The 18,375-nt window shown below is 41.9% G+C and overlaps 1 protein-coding gene and 2 long non-coding RNA genes across 5 annotated transcripts in view; 1 reads left to right on the top strand and 2 right to left on the bottom strand.

The window, feature by feature from the left end:
• GRM7 (glutamate metabotropic receptor 7) overlaps positions 1 to 9,189 on the top strand; it is a 435,430-nt gene extending 426,241 nt beyond the window's left edge. For all 3 annotated transcript variants that reach the window (XM_082209416.1, XM_082209414.1, XM_082209415.1), the window contains one exon: positions 7,947 to 9,189. Coding sequence is in view for 1 of the 3 variants with exons in the window: in XM_082209415.1 (XP_082065541.1) it covers positions 7,947 to 7,996 (50 nt within the window). In the remaining 2 variants the exon portion in view is untranslated. The remainder of the gene's footprint in view (positions 1 to 7,946) is intronic.
• The window catches only part of LOC309525497, a 602,601-nt gene that overhangs the window by 217,485 nt on the left and 366,741 nt on the right, over positions 1 to 18,375 (bottom strand). The gene's annotated exons all lie outside the window — the stretch shown is intronic.
• Positions 1 to 18,375, bottom strand: part of LOC309525412 — a 43,201-nt gene that overhangs the window by 2,747 nt on the left and 22,079 nt on the right. Inside the window, exon 2 of the long non-coding RNA XR_014216246.1 lies at positions 6,494 to 7,952. This is a non-coding gene — a long non-coding RNA (uncharacterized lncRNA). The remainder of the gene's footprint in view (positions 1 to 6,493; positions 7,953 to 18,375) is intronic.

The following is an 18,375-nucleotide window of genomic DNA, read 5'->3' as shown; positions in this document are numbered from 1 at the left end:
CCACATTTGGGGGTTGTACCTTGTGAAATCGGAATAAAATAAAAATAATGTGATTTCACCTCTTTGAAGTCTGTCAGGGAATGTTAATACACTTGTTTTAAACCAATTTGTTCCTGTCCTGCAATGCTTCTGAATGGCAGTTATATCGCTATTAATAATACATGCTTGTAGCTGCTATGCATCGCGTAGTAGCACAGGCAACATTTTCAGACTTGCCGCACAGAGCCAAAACTTGACCTTATCCTCGGATCCATATATTTTTCCATGTTCCTGTCCCACATGGATATGAACACAATGCAAGTTAAATAAATATAGGGTGGCTACATAATACATAGGAATTCTTCTCCAGGTGTGTCTTTTTTAAAAACAACAACAACAACCCAAGGCCATATTTCATAATATTTCAGAAGCAAGCTCTTTTATTCATTCCCTAGGCACTTTTAATGTGATCATTTGGCTGTAGCCATGTGTTTAGGGAGCGGTGGGACTGGCAGAAGAATTGCAAATACAGCTAGTCAAACTGTATTTGAAATTAAGCCGTTTATGCAACAAATGCAGTCACTAAAACAAGTGCAATCCTTGTATCAAATGCAGTCAAATAAATCAAGTGAAAATAAGTGCTTGTCAGTCATCCTAGCAACCTATGCTTTCATCGGCTGTAATACAGGAGGCTGTGGTGAACAGCTGTGTCTGGCGCATTCCCTATGTCTACAGAAGTAAAATGAGCTTGAAAAAGAAGAAAATGTGAATATTCAAGGAAGGAACCTTGAATATTTCAGATGGCCAACTACCCCAAGGTCTCCCTAGCTAAGATCCTGGTGGGTAAATTAGGAATTAATGTTAAAAAGAATAATAATAAAGGCACTTGGTTCCAATCATTTGTTATGCTCAACTCCATGATCCCTGGCCAGAAGTTTACATCCTAAGAAGCAGCTTTTCAAATCACGCCCACCAGACAAATGAACAAGCTCCTATCTGTCCTACAGTACTGAAAACAATCCTGTGGTCTCCTGTGCTAAATAAGGGAAGCATTTTGGTTTTCTATGCAAGTGGTCATTATTAAGATATACTGACTCTTTAATAGCCCTTTTTAGCTAGACTGCATAGCAGAATCCCTCTAAAAATTATCCATCATCCAATGCTTCATTTGCATTCTTCTGTAGAACACTGTCCTCATGGGCACTTGGTTATGCTGTAGCGTGGATTTCTTAATCTTCAGTGCCTCATATAAGTTCTTTATAAAGCATCATTATTAAACAAGCTTCTATTCTGGTGGTCATTTAACTGGAAAAACAAAATGTTTATCATCTTGTTGCTGTGTGCACTTGGTATGCCCGAAGTTCCTTAGAGGAGCTTGAAAGCATCTGGATTTAATATGCACTTTAAAACAATCTGATTAGAGGAGTCCTACGACTGCCACGACAAAATGAATAAATACTACAACATTAAGATGCCTTGATGTTGTAAATTACCTGGCTCTCTCTGTATGGGAGCTGTAGAACAGGCAAATAAACAAATGCACCAGAAATCAAATTACCCCAAAGTTAACTACAAATCTCACAGACCATTTTCTTCTTGTTCCGAAGCAGGGCCTCCTGTTTCCCCGTTTACCACAGTTCAAGACAAGCTGTAAATGAATCTTTTTAAAGCCATGTCAACTGCCATGTGAAGTATTACATCTTGCAGTACAAATTAGGTTTTCTTTGAAGCATGGGAGGCATTCCGCGTAGAGAAATAAAAGCAGCTTTCCCCCCAACGTTTGTGTCGCTTTGGTTCAGACCCTGCCTTTGTATTAGAAGAAGTCATGAAGTATTAAAAGCTACAACTGGATTCTGATTTGATAATGTTGCGCTGCCATTGGAAAATAGCATTTAATACACCCTCTAACAGTGATCACAAAACAAAAATAAATCCGGTTAAGAAGGAATACAACGTTGATATCATTTTCAAAGATGATTGGGTTATAGCGCAGCATTTGTTATTTGTTATCTTTTAATAGTCCGTCTAAAAGCAAAATCCAGCAGACATCCTTCCACAAGTCTTCAAAAGCATGGGAAAGCTAAGTTGATAGGGAGAGAATGGGAAGCAGTAGGAAAGGAAAACTTTTTCGTTTGCTTTTTTCCCCAAGCTGAAGGCATGTTGGTGGAAGTCTAAAGATTACTGTACTTTTCTGTGTATAAGACTAGGTTTTTTTACTTTAAAATATGGTAAAAAATCTGGGGGCGTCTTCTACACGGATAGTGCATTTGCCCATTTTCTAATTTTTGGGTCTCCAAAAGTAGGGGGTGTCTTATACATGGGAGCATCTTATACACAGAAAAAACCTTTTTATGTTGTTAGTTATTGAGACAGATGGGGGAATTTGCTGGAAAACTGCATTTTTTTTCTATAAGAGTTACCTGCGCCTCCCCCTCCCCCCGGAATTATTATAGGCTGCTGCCAAACAGAGTCTGCTTCCCACCCTGGTCCCTCTCTAGCTGCTTGGGGAGTCTGCACTCTATTGCCTAGGGCCCTCGTACCTATGGGACCGCCTCTCCTGGCATGTCCCACGGAGGACCTTACAGTCTTCAAACAAAAACATCTTGGAGATCCTGGGCCACAGGGAGGTTAGGCTGGCCTCAACCAGGGCCAGGGCTTCTTTGGCTGTGGCCCCGATCTGGTGGAACACTCTGTCACAAGAGACTAGGACCCTGCACAACTTGACATCTTTCTACAGGGCCTGCAAGACAGAGCTATTCCACCAGGCCTTTGGCCAAGGGACAGTCTGACCCCCTCCTTTGGTAATCTGCATAGAACTCTAGCCCAATGGTTGCCATTAATTTGATTCTAAATGATTTTAGAATGAATTGATTTTAGAATGCTGTGTTACTTTTATTGTTGTTAGCCGCTCTGAGCCAGCTTCGGCTGGGGAGGGTGGGATATAAATCTATTATTATTATTATTATTATTATTATTATTATTATTATTATTGTTGTTGTTGTTAGAGCTGCTTCCAGATCCCAGCTCACAGAGGACCACGCTAGCCGGCAACACTGTACAAAAGTCTTTATTGAGTTACAGTTTCCATTTTCAAGCCGCAGCGCGCAGCTCTACGTCTTAGAAGCTAGACCGGCGAAGCTCCGTCTGAGTCTCCGCCTCCTGTACACCAACTTAATACTCTAGCCTTACTCCACCTCTTCCGTCTTTCCTTCCTTCTCTGGGTCCCTCTGCCCCCCGTGGTCTCTTCCTTCCTGGACTCTTCTGACGCTGACCCCCCGGACTCTTCTCCCTCTTTGTGGCGGGCTTTAGGACCTGGCTCCCTATCCGGGCTGCTTACTGTGCCGCCTTCCTGTGCATTTGAACTTGGCGCGTGCGCCCAACCTTCAACCTTCCTCTTGACCGTTTCCTCGCTCCCCGATGGAGGTGTGGCCAATCCTGACTCATGCCCTCCCACTTGCGGCGAGCCGCCTGATCCCGATACCTGGGACCCCTCCTCCCTACTGCGCTCTGGTGGGGAAGCTGGCCCCGATTTCCAACTGCTGCTCTCTGAGTCCCCTCTGGTCCCTTCCTCCTGGGGTGTCCCCCTAGGCGCCCCCCTTGCTCTGACCACTGGCGCTCCTTTCTGTGAATCTTCCGATTCACTGGAAAGACTCAGAGATCTCGGGCCGCTGTCATCGCTCATATTTCCTTTGGATTCCTCCCCCTCGCTCTCTGTTTCCTCCCTTTCCTGTGCCTCTGCTCCTGAACCCCTGACAATTATTATTATTATTATTATTATTATTATTATTATTATTATTATTATTATTATTCAGCACAGTTCGGGGGGGCATTGAGGGGAAATAGAGGCACAATGAAGCTGTGGATTTATATCCCCCAAAGCAAGAGGCTGTATGTTTCTGAATACCAGCTGTAGGAAACCACAGTGGGGGGAGAGGGCTATTGCACTCAGGTGCTGCTTGCTGGCTTGCCGTGAGCATTTGGTTTGCCTTTGTGAGAACAGGATGCTTAGGACAAAGTGGGCCACTGGGCTCATCGAGCATGGCCAATCTTATGTTAAATAAAAACAAGTTTGTTGTTGTTGTTGTTTAGTCATTTAGTTGTGTCTGGCTCTTCGTGACCCCATGGACCAGAGCATGCCAGGCACTTCTGTCTTCCACTGTCTCCCGCAGTTCGGTCAAACTCATGCTGGTAGCTTCGAGAACACTATCCAACCATCTCGTCCTCTGTCGTCCCCTTCTCCTTGTATCCTCCATCTTTCCCAACATCAGGGTCTTTTCCAGGGAGTCTTTTCTTCTCATGAGGTGGCCAAAGTATTGGAGCCTCAGCTTCAGGATCTGTCCTTCTAGTGAGCACTCAGGGCTGATTTCCTTAAGAATTGATACATTTGATCTTCTTGCAGTCCATGGGACTCTCAAGAGTCTCCTCCAGCACCAGAATTCAAAAGCATCAATTCTTTGGCGATCAGCCTTCTTTATGGTCCAGCTCTCACTTCCATACATCACTACTGGGAAAACATGGCTTTAACTATACGGACCTTTGTTGTCAAGGTGATGTCTCTGCTTTTTAGGATGCTGTCTAGGTTTTTCATTGCTTTTCTCCCAAGAAGCAGGCTTCTTTTAATTTCATGACTGCTGTCACCATCTGCAGTGATCATGGAGCCCAAGAAAGTAAAATCTCTCACTGCCTCCATTTCTTCCCCTTCTATTTGCCAGGAGGTGATGGTCCCAGTGGCCATGATCTTCGTTTTTAAAAACAAGCTTAGCTTTTAGTAAATGTTTGTAAAGCAGCAACTTAAACAGTTTTGTTTTATTTTTGATCAGGAATACTCAAACAACACCACAAAAATGCATCTTCTTAAACCTTGTGTGGTCTGTTTCCCTACCTAAACATTAAAAGTTTCTATTCCTCAGATTCTAGTTCCACTGCTGCGCTTTCCATCCTGCCCACCCTCACCCACCCCAATTTAGATTTTCACTCTTTGTCCAGTGGTGTTCCAAGCCCAACACTCATTAATTATTTTGGCTAATTTTAGTTCATGTACTTTGTATTTCCACTTCTCCTCCCAGTCTCTTGGCCATTCAGAAGGGCAGTGGAATTTTGTGTGAGAATTAAGTTCTCTTTCCTGTAATTTCTTTGATTCCTTCACCACTTTTGTGTTAATGTTTCACTTCCCCCTTAAGCTTCAGTTTCTTGGGCTGAGCTTTTGACCCTCCTGTGAAGAAAAGCCTCTAACTAAAAGCTATCCCTTTTCAACAAAGAATACAACACAAAAGACCGAAAAGCTTCATTCCTTTACACTTTATTAGGACCAACCGAAATGTCACAAAATAATGAGCAAGCTTTCACGTTCTCCAGAACAGCCGTAATGTCTACATCGAGACATGGGGTGGTGTTCAGTGCTATTCCTACTCAGAGTAGATCCATTGAGGTAAATGGGCATGACTAGCTGAGGCTTGTTAATTTCAGTGCGTCTTGTAAGACTTTCAATGAGTAGAATTTCAATGAATACAACCCATGTAGGGATAAGGATAATCTCTCTTAGATGTCACAGGTTTCAGGTTACATCTAGAATTCTGGGACAAAGAAGCAATGGCTGACCCAGATTTTCAAAAACACGAAGGCAGAGAGTTTTTATATTGGCAAAGCTGAATATTGATTTTAGGAAGAGTTCTAAAAATTAAAAAAAGCCCATCAGAAGTGGATTGCCCAGTGGGGCAGTGGCAACTCTAGATTCCCAGCGTACGTATTGTTCCTTCTGACCAGGAGGGGATGAGGCAGCAGAGAAGTCAGTGCAGTGTGGACACACCAGCGAGAGCACCGGATTAACTAGTGTGCCTCCACTGTGCCACCACTGTGTTGTCTCAACCCTCCTCTCTCAGTAAGTGGTAGCGTTGCTGCCAGGAAAGAAACATTGTGGCTGTGTCCCATCAGGTGAGCTGCTTCTGAAGTCAGCTGAAACCAAATCAGCTGGAGTGAATGGGATCCTCAAATGGTAAATTCCCTAAAGAGCACCCTGAAGAGACAAAGGAAGGCTCCACTTTTGAGATTGAGTCTAGATGCAAATCTGATGGCTACAACATCAGGCCAATTTGTCACTTTTTAAAAATGTGTCCCCTGCTTTACACAAGGCCCAGCCTGGAGAACTCAAAATCTTGCCCACTATTTTGTGCCAACTGGTTGCCCAACTGTGGATTTCCATTTCTGCAGGCGGCAAAATTAGGAGTCTGCCACACACCTAGCATTCAACAATCCCTATTTGGTAGACTGTAACAGGCTTGGTCAGGCTCAAGTTCTGAATGAGTTGGACGTTTGCTCCATTGTTGTGACAAGAAGGTGAATTCATTAATGATTGCAAAGCTTTCTCAGAACTGTGAACTGAAAGCTATATAAAATGTCAGAAGGTGTGTCCTTTGTAAACCATGAAAATCTTTAATAAAGATTTTTTTTTAAAAAAGTCATCCACTGCTATTAATTACATCTTTATTTTATTCTGAAAACACTTTTATAACCTTACTTTTCTGTGGTCCTTTTTCACTTAAACATTTTAGGGTTATTGTTCTTCAGTACCATCACTACACAATCCCTGTGTGCTGCAGAACTGAGAATTCTGATATGAAGCCTTTCATTTCATATCAATAACTGTTGGAAAGATCCAAAACCCAAAGTCAGTTTGCAATCTGGCCATTTTGTGTGTATATATGAGGGCATCTAATGTTATTGCCATTATTACTGTCTGGGTCTTGTTTACCAGGTGCTCCTCTCTGATTAGATTGATGGCATTTTGCAGCAGCAGATGCTTAGAAAGTTACAGCTGATTCCCCCCCACGCTCCCCAATAACAACAGGCACAATCCACTGGCAGCTGGTCCTCCACAAACACTGTGAATGAATTAAACTTATGCCAGAGCATAGCCACCATTTATTTCAGTGGGGTTGTTAAGGAGAAGTTCCTAGTGGATCGAATTACTCCCTGCTCTTTCTGAACGGTGCAGCTGTAAGCATACTTACAGACTTACAGGTTAACACATGTAATGTTAATAATAAACACAAGCGTGCTATTCACCCTTCGTATATTTATATACAACCAATTGCCATTTAGCAATTTGCCACTGATGACAATAATTGAGGCTGTTACTTTGAGATGAAAATTGATTTTGTCTGATGTGAATGGTGGCTACCCAAACAGAAGTATTTCAGGTTTAGCCGTAAAATAAAATTACCGGCAGGCGTCCAAATAGCCCCACAGTTACTTCTGTGTCAGTAGGGGCTCTGGGGCCTTCCCAAGCCTTTAGAAGCCGATCTGAGGCGAGTGGGAGGGCACAGTGGGAAGGAGACGTCATTCCACTCGTGAAATGACTTTGCTGGATTCAACCCTGTTGGATGAACTCAATCTAACGTGGTATCAAACATTCTGCCAGCGCAAGAATTTCAACTTGCCAGAGAGAATGACCCGGCCTCTCCCTTTCCCACATGCTGGTTTTTTGGAATCTCCTGACATACATACCCCGGGCGGAGGGCACAGGGGAAGAAGAGGAGGCAAAGCCCCATTGCGCAAGTCCTTGTGCAGGGCTTCTGCTGATGGGACTTGTTAGGCAAAATCCACCTTATGTGTGTGCACATTATGCAGCCACATGTAAACTGCTGTGCAAGATTTGGTTTGCAATGGATATATATATATATATATATTCTCCAAACGGGGAAAATATGGTACAATAGTGGACTACTTGCAAGCTGATCACGTACGAGAAATGACTTACATTGGTACGCCTAGGAAGATGGACTAGTAATAATGTTTACGGGCTGGTAATTTTTATGTACCTGCATGCATGCCTGTGCCTCTCTGCCTCCCTCTTCTCTCACCATAGAATGCCAGCTCCCAAATGTTGGTATCTACCAACAGACCATGGCAGAAGATTCAGCAGGTTCTTGTATTGCTGATTGGTCTTCTCTCGCCCTTTTCTTCCACAGGCCCTGCTGCAAAAAAGAAGTATGTCAGTTATAACAATCTGGTTATCTAGTCAGCTGCATCAGACGGAGCCATGGGAGGATGGAGAATTTCATCCATTCAGTCACCTAACCTCGTGTAGGCCTGTTCCTGAAACTGCAGCGTATGCACTGCTGGAGACGTTGAAAGGCCAGGCAGTTATTATGGAGGATCCAAGTATTCTGAACAGCTGCTCTATGAAAATATCCTTAACTTATTCTTGGCTTAATAAGTCACTGGCACTGCCACTGGGCTGTGATGTTGGACCTTTTCTTCATTGTATGGGAGGTATGACCTATGAGCTCCGACCAGCTTCTCCCGGGTGAACTGCAATTGGCCATGGTGACTTTCAAGGGGCTATTTTTGTCTTTCTATGTACTTCCAAACTGCAAGTTTTTGAACTTTCTGTACAGTTTGTGAGGGATTTTTGCATATTGCCATTCATGTCGTTTCAGAGGTTCACCGTTGGTTTTGAATGCACAGTTATCATGCAAGCCCTGCTCTTTCTAACTTTAGCACACTAAAACAAAAACGACAAAAACCCTGAGATTTAAAAGAATTTATGTACATGACTTGTATGATTATTACTGTACCACTGCAATTCATATATGTTATTTTTTTAATTAAAACAAAAGGGAGAAAAAAGATACTTAAGACCAAAAACTGTGCTGACCAAGCAAGCCCCTCACTCTGTCCCCGCCCCTTTCTTCCACCTCCACCTCCATTCTCTGCCTTTCATAATTCTGATGGCAACAGAGAAAGCAGAACGGATTGCTGAATTTTGATAGAGGTCGTCTTGATATTTGGAATGCATGCCAGTAATGTATTTTACAGTACATGTTAATAATTTATGTTGGATATTTGTATTTGTGTTTCTATTTTGTTCTTTTCATTACGGTATATAACTATTTTGCAATAATTTCAATAATTCTTATGGTATTTGAAAGAAAGAAAACGGCTTTTACATGTCTTGAAAAGATTTTTTTTCTTTGTTAATGCCCCACTATTGACTGACCAGTGTGATTTAAACAAAAAAAAAAAGACTTTTAAGGGAAAAAGCATGTATGTTTTATACTGTTTGTAATAAGTAATTTCGTTAATCTTGCTGCTTATGTGCCAATTTAGTGAGAACAATCTTTGCCGCAGAACTCCCCTCTTTCCATACTCTCAAACCTGTGATATTGTCTAAGAATGTATCAATAAAACATTTTGGTTAACTTTTCTTTATTTACTGTAAAAATGCTATTTTCTAGTTGGGACCCCACTTCTCTTTCAAGGTTATATCAAGGTGGCTAGTCTTTGCTGAGATAGAGACGAAACAGGCAAGAAGTCGCAAGAAAAAGCACGTTCCCTGTGTTTGTGTGACAGAGGAATGGATTCCAGAATTGGCTGCTTGCTGAACAGAAGACTATTCTTGACCAAGGTGAAGTGCACAGATTGGGTCTATTTGTGACTGGAATATAAATTGTATATACACAGCAAATGTAAGGGTAAGTTGGAAAACAGGCAACCACTTTAGGGTATGGTCACTCTAAATATTCCAAATGAACACAGGGCTCGCTGTACAGTAGCTTATAAAGATAGGAAGTATTAATTATTGCCCACAACTAATGAGATTGCCAAGAGGTTTTCCTTTACTTGGGATTCCCAGCAATCTTGAGTACTGGTCAAAAGCAATTGAGAAAGCAACAGGCTACAACCACACTAGTGACTGCATGTGTGTAATTTTGCTTTCCATGGTCAGTCTGTGTATAAGAAGGTTGCCAGATGTTGGATCTAAGTTAACTTCATCCCTTCACAGTATGACTGCAATGAAAATGAGGCCAAATTCAACTTGGCATGATTCAAAAAGACCTCCAAGGATCACGCAACAAGTTTTCTATAGGATGAAAGAAAAAGAATAGGGTGACTCATACAGGTCAAGACAGGTGATTCATTTAGATTCTCTTTCTCGACAGATGAGATGGCACACCTGCATGCTACCTTCAGGCAATGCAGCAATATTTTCTGTCTAATTTGAAGATTAGATTCCAAAGTATTTATCGTCCCTTTTTATCCAGACAACTTGATAAATTATACTGATGAAGGTAATCAGCATCAAAACAAAATGTGACAGCCGGGAGGCATTAGCCCACAACAGAATGCTATGGATGAAAACCTTCATGTTCCAATTTTGACTGGATCTTGATGCTGTTATTTTAAGGGGAAGAGAGGGCACTCAAGAACTTTTTCAAAAGCCATACCTGAATGGGAGCCATACCTCAGTGAAATATACATACAATATACATGGATATATGGAAAATCACCATATCCTAAAATTATGCATCACAGATCTATCCAGGGTGCGCTGCAATGTTGAAAAACAATGTCTGCCTGTGTAGGCATTGCCATTCACTTCTTTATGGTAAATCTGCATTCAGACTGAGAGCTGCCACTTCACTGAATTGTGTGAGTCTGTGGTAGGTATGGGACTTCTAAAGCATTTAAGGCATGGATGGGTAATCCTGGTGCCCTTCAGAGTTTGGTGATCTCCAACTCCCATCAGGCTCAGCCAGCATGGACAATAGTCAAAGTAGTCCAGCAACATCCGGGCAGCATCAGCTTCCCCATCCCTGCTCTAAGGGATAGCTGGATAGGAGTAACGATCTTGGAAAACAAGACTTTTAAGTAACCCATTCATAAGGAATGTGAGCAATGTAAAAGCAAAGAGTACAAGGGTTAACACCTGCAATTTCCCATTCGTTTTCAAATGTCATTTCAGAAAAGAATTGAAAAATGTCCAATGGCTTTTGTTTATTTTTTGTTTATTTTTTTATTGAAAATATAGTTTTGCTTCCCCTATACTTGGTAAATTTGTGAAAAAGTGTACTCCTTTCCTGATTTCTTCACAGTATTACAAGCAACAAGGTAATTAACTATGATTAGGAATTATAGATCAAGCTTCTGTATTATACTTGATCCAGTCTGTTGATACAGTAAGCACAGAGCACATGAACACATAATGCATTCTATTTTGGACGTTTAGTAACATTGGACACTGCCTTTTATTTACTGAGTCAGATCACTGGTCCATCTATCTCAGTATCATCTCCACTGATTGACAGCAGCGCTCCAGCATTTCAGTCAGGATTGTCTCCCAGCCATACCTGGAGATACCAGGGATTTTACCTGGAACCACATTCTGCATGCAAAGATGCTCTACCAATGAGCCATGGTGCTTCCCCAAACTTCTGAGTTACACAGAACACTGGGTTATAGAAATTAAATATAGGTTTTCTAAAAATATATATTTGGGGGTCTAGGAAAGTTTGACAAGTTGTGTCCAACTTATAGCATTGCATGCAGACTTTTTCATCTTAAGGTGGATGGAGGAAGCATATAGGATTGCCATCTGATTACTGTGAATCAGAAAATTATTATGGGTTTGACTTGAAGCCATCCTGGATCACAGCTTGAAGCTTAGGCAAATAATGTTTGGGCCAGAATTACTGGCTGGTGTTCCTTAATGGTAATGGAATGTGTTGTTCTGGGAGCTAATTGTTAAAATATGGCTTCTGGAAACAGTTCTTGAATGTTCTGACAGGAGGAAAGGAAGGCAACATACCTTTTCTGAGCCTCCTCGAATGAAGGTGTTTTTGCAAAAAAGAACAAGAAGAACACTACAGTTAGCAAAAAACTGAGATGGAAGGAGGCAAGGAGCTTTGAGATTTGCAAAGTTAAGAGCATCTATGGGTGGCTCTCTGCCTTTCTGGAGATCTGATGAAGCAGTGGATCTGCTACTCGGCAGGAGTGCTGCACTGTCTACCTCCACCTATGCTCAAATTGTCTTTTTGTAAATAAACGTTATAAAAACATTGTAAATCTCCAGTGATCTGTCCTACTAAAGAGATCAAAGCAGTGTAAATGCTGCCACTGAAACTTGTCAACACTGAGGTAAGTGTGAAAACAATATATAATGTAACAATATATGACAACACTATATTAACCATGGATCATGTGAGTAGGTTTCAAGTTATACAAAGCAATAAATGAAGACGCCTTCATTGTGCAAATATATATTCCATAGCATTTTGGTGTAACAAAGAGATTCCACTGCAGGTAGGAAATATTTCAAAAAGTGGGCATGACTATAAACGTTATTATCTTCTTTCCAACTACCAGTGATGGCACCAAATTATCCATGGTTTAGGCCAGGAATGAGTGGGGGAAAGACAGAAATTGCCATCCACCATTAGACTGATTGATGTTTTGCAACATATCAGCAAAAGTTTCTGACTCTCAATTATTTAACAACAGCAACAACATTGTTACCCTGATCTTGTTGGGTCCCTGATATGTCATCCTTCTTTATGGGTATAGTTTGTAACTGGATCCATCAACAACACCCAGAGCCATTATTTTGCATAGGCTCTGGTGGGTCAGTGTGAAGCTTCTAGTAAATAGCAAACTAGATCCTGCAAACCTGGACTCTGCTTCTTGAGTATTCAGAAAAATCACAGCACAACTGTGGATCAGGAATTGGTTACATTGCAGAAAGCAAAGAGTAGGAATAAATGGATAGCTCTCCCAATGTAGAGATGTAGAAGGTGTGGTCTGCCAAGGATCGGTATTGTGGCTTATACTTTTGATCAAGAGTTGGGGTGAGCAGTGAGGTGGCCAAATTTGCTGATACTAAAGTTTTCAGGGTTGTTAAAACATAGAGTGTGAATGGGAGGTAAGATGGCAAATGCAATTCAATGTAAACAAGTGTAAAGTGATGGATGTAGGGGCAAATAAAATCTTAATTTTTGCATATATACTCATGGGTTGTGAACTGGCAGTGAGTGATCAGGAAAGAGACTCTGGGGTGGTAGTAAATAGCTTGATGAAAATGTTGACTCAGTGTGCGGAAGCCGTGAGAAAGGCAAATTCCATGCTAGGGATCATTAGGAAAGCAATGGGAAATAAAACTTGGTATCATAATGCCATTATACAAATATACAGGGCGCTTAAACGTGGAAAAACTGTGTACAGTTCTGGCCACCTTACCTCAAAAAGGATAAAATTATCCATGGCACTATAACATGGACAGCCAGTGAAGCTGAAGATTGGAAGATTCAGGCTAGATAGAAGAAAGTACTTCTTCGTGCAACTTCATGATGCGATGCAACTTGCTCACACAAGAGGCAGTAATGGCCACTCACCTAGATGGCTTTGAGAGACGACTGAACAAATTCATGGAGAAGGCTATCAACAGCTACTAGCCATGATGGCTGTGCTCTGCCTTCACAGCTGGAGGTAGCAATGCAAATACCAGTTGCTGGAGACCACAGAAGGGGAGAGTGCTTTTGTGCTTGAATCCTGCTTGAGGGTTCCCTACAGGTATCTGGTTAACCACCGTGAGAACAGAATGCTGGCCTGGATGAGCCACTGGCTGATCCAAGAGGATGTTTTTTACGTTCTCATGTTTAATATAATATAATATAATATAATATAATAATAATCTTTCACTGCTATGCTGGCCTCCGATTTCAGTGGGTTGATGTTCTTAATTGCTGCTCGTATGTGTTATCAATTTCTCCTGCTCAGACTAAATATGTATTTCGAACCAGAAGTAATGGGAAGAAGAAATGTGAGTGGCCAATGTATTATATCTGGGTTGTAGCCATTCTCTACATTTTTAAACAGGATGATTGATAGCCAATTTTCTCCATTTTTAGTGCCTCTGTATTAAATAGCAGTCTACAAGCTTTCCCAGGATGCTCTGCTCTGAAATAGATTCTTTAACGTCAAAGAAGCTATTGAGTCATTTATCCAGGGGCAAACTGTATGCATTTCCATAGGTGTTCCAGACCCATAAAGACATGCCTCAGTAAACACTACCCACATATTCCCCGAAGGATTCATTATTTTCTCCATGAATCACACACGTTCAGCAACCTGCCTCAGCCATTTAAATATTTACATGAAGGGGAACAACAGGGAGAAACAGGTTTTCAGTAAATATGGATCCTGAGCAGATCCATCATTTCTGAAAGTGTAAACTGATTTCCATTATCCAATTTCCTACTGCAGTGGTGGATACAGTAAGACGAAAGAGATGACGTCATTCTTTGCCCTGCACCCTAATGCACAATAATAATCCTACCATTAAACCACAAACCAACACAACTTTTTTCAGTACTGTTGATTTGTGTTCTAACCATTAGATCCTTGTTGCTTTTGTAGTTGCTTTGAGTGACCCTGCTGTGGAAGGGAAAAGTGGGGTGCAATTTTATTTTATTTTAAATCCTTATATACTTTGGTCATCTGACAACAGTATAGAGCTAACCACTGGTCCCACTCCTCAGCTATATTTCCCCCCTGACCCATCCCAGCAGTAGAAAAATGGGGGGGGGGCAGGCAGAATGGATTCAACACTAGGGTAGGTGAAGATGTTTAAACCTCTCCCCCTACTCCTGTGCCCTGATAGGGATGGAAGTTTTCCCCTTTCTGGTCATCAGATGAATTATTTGATGAGGAAGTGGGCAGCAGCTCCACTCTTCAACTGATCTGAAAAAAGGGGAGCATGTCCCATGTGTGTATCAAGTATCTGTGAGATTTTGGGGTGGTCACACCTACTTCTGACCACGCCTATTGTTGTGTGTGATGCACACAGGGTGAAAGCAACCCTTGTGATAAAAAAGGGGGTGTAGTTACCAAAGTATTCTGGGAATTCTCAGCATGCTAATAATTTTATTGGTCTCTCACACAGTACCATACCCTCCAGCTTCATCTACACGCTCAGATCATGGTTAACAACAGAAAGAAAGATGGTGCCACCCGGGTGTCTGTGTGTGCCAATGTCTGAATCTTTCACATGCACACAATTCTACATGATCCAGAACCTTTCCTGATTCTGGATTTGTAGAGTGGACTGAAATCACAGGTGTGTTTGCTTTAGAGAGCATGAGACGTGAAGGGTCGCTACCAGGAAGGAGTACTAAGAGACAACTGCTCATCCCCATGGCTCCTGAGTGGTGGAGCCCAAGCTTTTCAACATCTCTATGAAGCTGCCATCCAGGAATTTGGAGCGCAGTGTCATCAGTATGCTGACAAGATACAGCTCTATCCTTCCACCCTGGGAGAAAGGGAAGGATGCAAATTTAACAATAAAAAAGGGAAACTATTAATGTCTCCAATATCAGAAGCCAAGCTTAGGCACTTTTTAACTTTCAATAAAGATGTTCGGGGAGGGGGGGTGTAAGGAGGAAACTCCAGCAAAAAACATTTTCAGCAAGCACACCCATGGAAAGAAGGCTCAGCAGTCATAACAGAGCTTCTTCCCAATTCCTGGTTGTTGTTTTTAATTTCCAGTAAAACCTATTTTGTGGGGGGGGGGGAGGGTCCCATTGACCCTCAACTGATATGTTATTGGTATGCACAATACAAAAAGAAAAGAATCATTTGCATTTAGAAAGGATTTCATGTTACACTAAGCAAAAAATGCAGATAGAAATACAGTATACTTTATATGTAAATATTTGGGAGGGGAATAAACCAGCAACTCTGCAGCAGCTTTTTGTAAAAGTTAAACTATATCTACTGACATACAAAAAATGCTGTTCATTATGGCAAAATAAATGTGAAGCATTTACCAAAATGTATCCATTCAAAAAGTTGAGATGCTGAGGGTTTATAGTTTTGTTTTTTCATTCTTTCCTATGTGTAAATGAGAAGCATGAAAAGACACACATTGTGGTAAGATTTAAGTGATGTGGCTTCCTATCATGTGCCAGGCCAGATAATCATGTGACTGCTTTGAGTCCCAGATACAAAATATTTGGGCCGATAATGAATTGCTCAGAAGCCTCCTTTTCTGGCATTGCATATGGACGGATCTAATGGTAGCTGCCCTAATTGAGTGTGAACAATCTCTAGGGTGCTGGAAACAAGACCACACTCACTGTGTCTGGTACCCTCTATCCTTTGGTTGCCACTGCCACATTTGTCCTGGATGGAACATTTGATCTAATGGTAAGCACTCCTCTCCTGTATGGTAGGGGACCAATTTCTGTCATCCTCCTCCTAGAAACTTAGGAGAACTTAAAAGATTCCTGAATGCACCAAGAGATTTTCTGGTTGACATACGTGACACTCTGGTCAAGGCTCTGGCCTCAGTAAGAAATGGCAAGATGGAAATGGGCCATCAAGATGACTGAGCACCTTCACCAATGCTGTTCATTCTGGTGAAGCAGGTTGAATGAAGCAGGCTGGATGAAGGGCAGAGTGCAAGTGGAACAAATCTTGTATGAAGCCAATTGAACATATTAGAGCACATAGTTGTGCCTATCATTTGGTAACCATGGTGGCAAATGGAAATTACTTTTCTATCATCCACAGTAAGCTACCCAGCAGAGCTTTTTAGAGGTTAAGGAAACTCTTGATCAGTCTGTAACATCTGAACCACTGTGACATATTTGCTAGGCATTTTGAGGATGAAACCAGTCACCCCATTCTGCCCTTTGGCAACTACCATTTTGGAGAAGGTTACAGAGAACCATCTGGCCCTATTTGTTGTTGCTTAGTCATTTAGTTGTGTCTGACTCTTTAGTGACCCCATGGACCAGAGCATGCCAGGCACTCCTGTCTTCCACTCCCTCCCGCAGCTTGGTCAGATTCATGTTGGTAGCTTTGAGAACACTGTCCAGCCATCCCGTCCTCTGTTGTCCCCTTCCCCTTGTGCCCTCAATCTTTCCCAACATCAGGGTCTTTTCCAGGGAGTCTTCTCTTCTCATGAGGTGGCCAAAGTATTGGAGCCTCAGCTTCAGGATCTGTCCTTCCAGTGAGCACTCAGGGCTAATTTCCTTCAGAATGGATAGATTTGATCTTCTTGCAGTCCATGGGACTCTCAAGAGTCTCCTCCAGCACCATAATTCAAAAGCATCAATTCTTTGGCGATCAGCCTTCTTTGTGGTCCAGCTCTCACTTCCATACATCACTATTGGGAAAACCATAGCTTTAACTATACGGACCTTTGTCGGCAAGGTGATGTCTCTGCTTTTTTAAGATGCTGTCTAGTTTTGTCATTGATTTTCTTCCAAGAAGCAAGTGTCTTTTAATTTCGTGACTGCTGTCATCATCTGCAATGATCATGGAACCCAAGAAAGTAAAATCTCCCACCGCCTCCATTTCTTCCCCATCTATTTGCGAGGAGGTGATGGGACCAGTGGCCCTGTTATTTGGGATCAATTCCAGCTACTGTAGCCTGATATTATGGACAAGACAAATGAAGAAGTGAGACCAAGTTCCCCTGCCCCATGTGGTTTCTTAGCAATAGCTGTACAGGGTTATTGGGGTGGGTCCAATAAGTGGTTAATGCCTCGTTATGAGAGGGAATTGTCCCCCCCCCCAACTTGAAATAGGTGGTGATGCTTCCTCTCCTTAAGGAGCTCTTTTTGAGTCTGGAGACTTTGAATAATTGCCACCCAAGACCTTGAAGAGGATTGTGGCTGTGCGACTTCAGATACATTTGGATGAAGCAGACTGTATTGACTCATATCAAACTGAATTCAGACCTCGATTTGGTTCTGAGATTATGTTGGTTCCTCTGCCTGATGAGTTGCTTCAGGAGATGGTGGGGAAACAGAGTGGAATCCTTGATATCTTAGTGACGTTTGATACTATAAACACACCCTGTGGGTTGGGAGCTGAGGCCATAGTAGAGCACATATTAGTTCTGCTCCTACTTCCAGGGCTGTTTCCATGGAGTATCTTCTGCTGAGCCCCATGGCAAGTAAATCTGTGAAGTCCTGCATGAGAAACTACATAATTGCTTCAGATTATCCTATGCATGAGCCTGTCATGATATAATAATGAATTATGATGCCTAGGCTTCTACTTAGTTGTGTGTTCTTTTCAATTCACTGTAAGCTATGAAAGTTATTGGAGAAAATGTTGGTGAAATAGAATGCAAAAGGTTTGACCACAAGTTTTAAAGAACAAGTGTTCCAAAGTACCTTCAAATGGATACAGCTTTTTTTAGCAAAACAAAAATTATACACTGTCACCTTAAGGCCTGGGGCACTGCCCTTGGCTCTGGCACAAGGGAATCCCACAGTCCCAGCAATGACTGTAAAACATCGTTTGAAAAAAGTGCAAACAATGAGGTGACAAGTGTGACCCATGTCTTGTTGAAAAGATACCAGAATCTTGGTTTGTGTGCTCTGTGGATTGACACCCTCCTCTGATCTGAGAAGATGTGGGTGAAAAAGGGAGCCATGTCTACTGTAGTCTTCATGAACTCTAACCTTGTAGTTTTCAAAGACAGCTGGAAACGGCAGAAGCACTGTCCTGTTCTAAATGGCCTACATTTCTTCCAAAAAAAAGTATACATAACTTAGATACAAAGAGGCCTTTTCCTCTCAGAATTCTGTACTATATTCCTATTCCTTG

This window comes from Podarcis vaucheri, assembly GCF_965113315.1.
Source record: "Podarcis vaucheri genome assembly, chromosome: 2".
Classification (NCBI taxonomy): domain Eukaryota; kingdom Metazoa; phylum Chordata; class Lepidosauria; order Squamata; family Lacertidae; genus Podarcis; species Podarcis vaucheri.
Note: the sequence above shows the minus strand (reverse complement) of the source record. Positions and strands in the feature narration are given on the sequence as shown.